The following is a 6,000-nucleotide window of genomic DNA, read 5'->3' on the forward strand; positions in this document are numbered from 1 at the left end:
GGAAAGGCGGGCTACATTGGGAAGAGGGGAATAAAGGAGATCCACATGTTTTGACTAGAACCCACTTGGGAAGTCTGAATCTTTCTTGTACGAGAGCATGAGCCTGGGGACTGGATGTCGTATGTGCTCCTGTATTTACTGCCTTTTGCTTGTCCCCAAGCCCCCTTGTATTTACCTTGAGAAGCTTTCCTGGAGGGCCTGTGAGGTTAAACATCTTACAAATGAGAAACAAAAATCTTCTAAAGAAATGCACCTCAAAACACAGCACAGAAGACCCACATCCCTCTCTCCACTTACCTGGGAAAGCGTGTGGATTGGGCGACCCTCTCTTAAGGCACTTAGAACAGAGAATGTGCACGGTGTAGTGCAGTCCAGGCCATTCTTGAAGTAGGACATTCAGTTCCTCCACCAAGGGGGTTATGGCTTGCCATGCCGTCCATATATTGGGTAAGGATGCATGGCTGGCAATGGACAGAGTATCTGGCTGCAGGACCCCCTTGGCGGGTCGGTAGCTCACCACCACAGGAACCTTCCCTCTATATGCAAAGATCTGAAGTTTCCCGTCCGACCTTTGCACCACGTGGCTGTTGATCTGGACGCTGTAGCGTGCAAACAACCCAGGTGGGAAGGTAAAGGGGAAACTATATTCAATCTGCAACTGCTCAGCCACAAAAGACTGCCCGGCCAGGTTGGTCCCGTTAATCCAGGCCTCTGCGTGGGGCACCTCATTCTGCACGTAGCACGGGAACTTGTACCAGGCCGTGGACCCATTCAGCGGCTTGCCCTTGGGTTTATTGAGGCAGTAGCAGAGTCCCATCTTCTCCAGCAGCTCCAGCAGCAGCTGCAGATCCTGCTGGGCCTGGACGTGAGGCTTAAGCAGCAACCGAATGGCATGGGCCGGCAAGAGCCCGTGAAGCAGAAAGCCCTCCACGTAATGATGGAGCTGGGTGGCCCGGAGCAGGTCCTGGCTCGGCGGTGGCAGTGCCATCACGAGGGGGCTTTCCCCGTCTCCCTCGCCCTCTCCGTTGGTCCCTAGGAGCAGCTTATGCAGCAACAAGGAAGGATCCCTCTGGAAAAAGACATTGAGGATGTCAATGAGGCGGGTGAGGTTGTGGAAGACGTGTTCCTTGAGGGCTGGGCTGTCCTCAAAGTAGAGCAGTTTGCCGCTCTCGTGCAGGTAGGACAGGGCGCTCTGCAGCCGGTCCTCGGTCAGACCCGCCTGCAGGCCCAGGCGGGCCGAGTCCCACCAGCTCAGCCAAAGCCGCTGTGCCTGGGGGGGCTGGAAATGCAGCTCCTCCAGCACCTGCCAGGACCGAGGCAGGACTCGGTGTAAGTTGGGGAAGATTTCCCGGTGCTCGGCGACCGAGAGCAGTTTGTCCCGGAGGCGCTGTAACTGGCGGGGGTCCCTGCAGCTCACCGGCAACACAGGGGAGAGGATCTGCAGCCGGTGGTTGAGCAGGTACTGAAAGTGGGCCTTGCGCCGCCGAAGGTTCTTGTCTGAAACGCCATAGTAAGCGGCGTGCGGGCTGGCTGAGCGCAGCTCGAAGTCGCGGGCCAGCGCCTCATCCACCACCTGGGCCAGACGGCTCAGCCCCTCAGCATCGCGCTTCTCCTGCAGGGCGATCTGGCGGTGGATGTCCAGACACTTTTCCTCCAGCTCCCTCTCCGCACACAGGTCTGCGTGCGTGCCCACAATGCACACCACGGCGTGAGGCACACGGGCCCCCACCCGATGCAAGAAGGAGCCCACGGTGCTAGGGAATCGCAGGGGCTCGTAGGTGGCCAAGTTCACCACCAAGACGTACAGGGCCCCTGGGGAGAGGAAGAAGGGCTGGATCACCTCGTAACTTTCATCTCCAGCTAAGTCGTACACAATGAACCGCAGGCCCCGGGAAGCATCGGCTGTCCAACTGGTCACCTCGATGCCCTTGCTCACGGGAGGCGGTGTAGGCGAGTAGCCCTTCTCCTTGTCCCCTCCTTCACTGGCCTCCACTCTGTCCTCAGTGAGGCAGTGACGGAGCAAGGTCTTCCCTGCAGCCTTATGGCCCATCAGGAGCAGCTTGAGGCGGGGCTGAACTGCCGGCTGGGAATGGGCCAGCTCCTTCTGGTAGGCTGCGATGTAGGGGATCCCCTTCATACAGACCTCGTAGGGGGGCTGGATCAGTGGGTTGTCCTTGATCTTCCACAGGCCCACCCGGGAGAGCTGGCCAAAGTTGTCTGGCAGCACAGCGATCTGGTTGCCCTGCAGCACCAGCTCCTCCAAGCCCGTCAGCTCCACAATGGAGTCCGGCAGGTAGCGGATCCGGTTATTATCCAGCCACAGGGTGAGGAGCCGGCCCAGGCCTGAGATCAGGGATGGCACTGAGGTGAGCTGGTTGCGACTAAGGTAGAGCTCCTCCAGACCAGCCAGGGGCAGCAGCGCGGCAGGGAACTCCTCAAAGAGGTTGGAGGAGAGGTTGAGCATTTTGAGTCTCTGCAGATGGCTGAACTGGGCGGGCAGAGCCTGCAGCCTGTTGTTGTCTAGCATGAGGCTCTCCAGGCTGGCCAGCTCACAGAAGCCCTCAGGCAGGGTGCCAAGCTCGGCCCCACTCAGCCAGAGGATCTTCAGGGCACGCAGGGCACTGATATCCTCAGGTAGGCCTCGGAGCCGGTTACTGGACACGTCCAGCTCCTCCAGGGCAGCCAACCGCAGCAGCTGCCCGGGAAAAGCCGTGAGCTGATTGTGGTCCACATCGAGGGTGCGCAGGCGGCAGAGGCAGGAGAGGGAGTCCGGCAGGTGCGCCAGCCGGTTAAAGCTGACATCCAGCTCCTCGAGGTGGGCCAGAGAGCCCAGCTGGGCGGGCAGGGCGGGCAGCTGGTTGTGGCTGAGGTTCAGCTTGCGCAGCTCGTGCAGGGCGCTCACCACCTCCGCGCCCAGGGTGGTCAGCCGGTTGTGGCTCACGTCCAGCTCGGTGAGGTGGTGGCCCAGCTCGGCCACCGCAGGGGGCAGCCGGCCAAAGCGGTTCCTCCGCAGGACCAGGACGCGCAAGCTGCCCAGCGCCGACCCCAGCCCCTCGGGCACCTCCTCCAGGCCGTTGTTCCCCAGGTTCAGCACCTCAATGTCCCCGATGTTGGCCGGCAGCACGAGCTGGGGGGCGTCGGGGGAGTCGATCGGGTCGGCCCCGACCCCCGAGCAGCCTCCGGCCGCGCTGAGGGTCAGCTGGCGCAGGTTGCTCCGCAGCTTCCTGGCGCGCAGGGCGGCGTCCCGCCACAGCCTCACTGTCTTCAGGTTCCCACTGTCCTTCCCAGCCATGGCGGGGCCCCGGGCCGACACCCTCGCGCGGGCGCGGGAGCTTCCAGCTACATGCCGCGCTGCGCCCGGGCGGGCGCCGGGCTCCCGGTCCCTCTCGCTCCTCTCTCCCCACCAGCGCTCGGCGACCGGCGGCCGTGGGTCCTAGCGCAGCCAGCGGCCGGGCGCCCGCAGCTGGGGGGCGGCGGCGACGCGAGCAGCTCCGGGGGGCGCCGAGCCGGCGGAGCGGGGGGAGGCGGCGGCCGGCGGGGAGTGCCGCTCGCATTCTCCTACCTCCGGGGCCATGGGCGCGCCGCGGAGGATGCCAGCTGCTCCTCCTCCGCTCCGCCCGCCGCGCGCTGCCGCCGTGCCTGCTCCGGCTCCGCTACCGTCGCAGCCGCGGCCCCGCGGCCCGCAGCGCCGTCGCCTCCGCGAGCGCCTGGAGGAGGGCGGCGCTTGGCTCGGCGGCGGGCATGTTGCGAGCACAGGCCCGGGGTGCAGCCGGGAGGAGGGGGCGGCGGCGGCACCTCCTGGGTCTCGGCTTCCCGGGGCCCGGGAGACAGCGCGAGCGCCGCGTCCCCGGCACTGGGAGGGCGCGATCGGGAAGCGGCAGCGCCGCCCGGCGGCTCGGCCCCCACGTGACCGGCGGAGGCGCCGCGTGTTCCCGGCACCGCCCCAGGGGCGGGCGCCCCGTGCGGGGACCGGGGCGCCTTGCTGGGTGCTGGCCACTTGGCGGGGACATGCGGGGAGTGGGTCCTGGCTGCGCACCCGAGGCCCCGGGCCCTCGTGTTTGGATTCGTCTGCTCTGGCTCTTTGTTGCCCCCAAGCCTCCAAGGATTTCTTTTCTCTCCGGGTGCGTAGGCTTCGCTGTCTCCCTTTACTCATTTTTGACCGCCCCCTCCCTTCCACTCACCCTACATCCACACGGTAATGGAACTGGCAGAATTCAGGGGCCTGGGTTTCATTGTTGCACCTAATAACTACACAAAAGGAGAAATGCAAACAGCCATTCATTCATCTGATATGTATTTATTGAGGCCCTATTTTGTGCCAAACCAGCTAAGACAGGTTCTCAGAGCCACTGGGGCAGGCTTTGAGCAGGCTCTCCGCAGGCCTAATTGGGGGTTGAGCTGCAGGGTCGGGGGACGGTGTGCATGGTGAAGCACAGTGTTTTATCTGGCGGGGGGGGGGGGGTCCCATTTATCATTACTACAACCCTGGGAGGTAAGTACCATCTCCCCAAACCACAGGACTTGTAGGTTCAAGAAAATGGCAGGCAAACTTAACAGCCCAATGCTCACTCCTAAAGTTGATAATTTTCCTTTTTGAGGAAGTTTCCTTGTCATATCTATGCTAAGTAAATAATTTTTTCAGAATTTGCCAGAATCTTAAGACTTCTTGAGTCTCTGGGTATCACCTCCATCACTGCCTCCAGTTTAGTTCATAATGAAGCAAATTCTTTTCGGAGACGCAAAACTGAATTAATTGGTTAAATCCACCACTTAACACTTGTGAGTATCCCCCACGCATGACAATGCTGTCCTTTGGGGACCCGTATCCAGGTGAGAGGAGTTAGCTTGACACCCAGGCGGGCAGGGCAGGGGTCCAGTGGAAAACAAATGCAGGTGGAACAGAGGCGGAGGCAGACAGGGCAGTTTGAGCAAGCCTAATCACAGAAACCAACCATGCAGGAATCACAGACTGCTTTCAGACTCAGAGCCAGAGGCACGTGAAACTAGGGAGGGACTGCAACAATGACGTGAACTGACGCATAGAAACAGGGAAATTTCAGGCCTTTGCTGGGCAAGAACGATTGAGGGAATCTATCAGGTGGTGACAGAGGCTTGTTGCACATATATACACCTAGACCAATTAGCTTCACTGGCAGCCCGTTGTTGGTCCCCCTCCCGGTGCCGGCAGTGTGAATCCGCTTGCAATAAGTTTTCCATGCATTTGCTTAAATCTTCCGAGATCTCATTCTTCAGCTTCGGGACATGACAGGGGGACGACTCAGCTTGCCGTTCCAGTTATCACTGGGGCAGTTATTGCAGTTATTTTAGTAGTTATAGTTTGTCTCTTCAAAGAGAGCAACTAAAGATCTCAGCTGGAAATCCGCCCCAGGGATGGTTGTCAAGCCTGGCTCCACATCCTAGGCTGTGCCCTCGGACAGGTGGGTCCCAACTATGGGTATGTTATCAGGGATAGCTGAGAGGTGTGCACCTGAAGGATTTCCTGGAAGATCAAATTGCTGGAGTATTGTGTGGCCTCCCACCCCAAGAAAAATTCTAAATCATCTCCACCCATGGTTGGCAAACTGCGGCTCGCGAGCCACATGCGGCTCTTTGGCTCCTTAAGTGTGGCTCTTCCACAAAATACCATGGCCTGGGAGAGTCTATTTTGAAGAAGTGGCGTTAGAAGAAGTTTAAGTTTAAAAAATTTGGTTCTCAAAAGAAATTTCAATTGTTGTACTGTTGATATTTGGCTCTGTTGACTAATGAGTTTGCCGACCACTGATCTAGACTGACCTTTTTTTTTTTTTTTTTTTTTTTCACATAGAAGAAAACAGGCCCAAGACATGAAGCAACTTCCCAGCCAGGTAAAGGGTAGAGTCAGGTGTGTCAACTCCCCTTGTGGAATGATTCCCCTGAAGGCGTCACCTTTGTGGTCAGACACCAAATCTCCATCCTTTGGCTTCTTCTAACTCCAATCTGAACCTCAGCCTGCGGCAGGAG

At 59.5% G+C, this 6,000-nt stretch overlaps 1 protein-coding gene across 2 annotated transcripts in view; it reads right to left on the minus strand.

Moving 5' to 3' along the window:
- Positions 1-3,864, minus strand: part of MFHAS1 (multifunctional ROCO family signaling regulator 1) — a 65,612-nt gene extending 61,748 nt beyond the window's left edge. For both annotated transcript variants that reach the window (XR_013813883.1, XM_079779168.1), the window contains exon 1: positions 298-3,864. Coding sequence is in view for 1 of the 2 variants with exons in the window: in XM_079779168.1 (XP_079635294.1) it covers positions 298-3,292 (2,995 nt within the window). In the remaining variant the exon portion in view is untranslated. The remainder of the gene's footprint in view (positions 1-297) is intronic.
- Between the last annotated feature and the right edge of the window lie 2,136 nt (positions 3,865-6,000).

The sequence above is a fragment of the Cnephaeus nilssonii genome, assembly GCF_951640355.1.
Source record: "Cnephaeus nilssonii genome assembly, chromosome: 8".
Lineage (NCBI taxonomy): Eukaryota > Metazoa > Chordata > Mammalia > Chiroptera > Vespertilionidae > Cnephaeus > Cnephaeus nilssonii.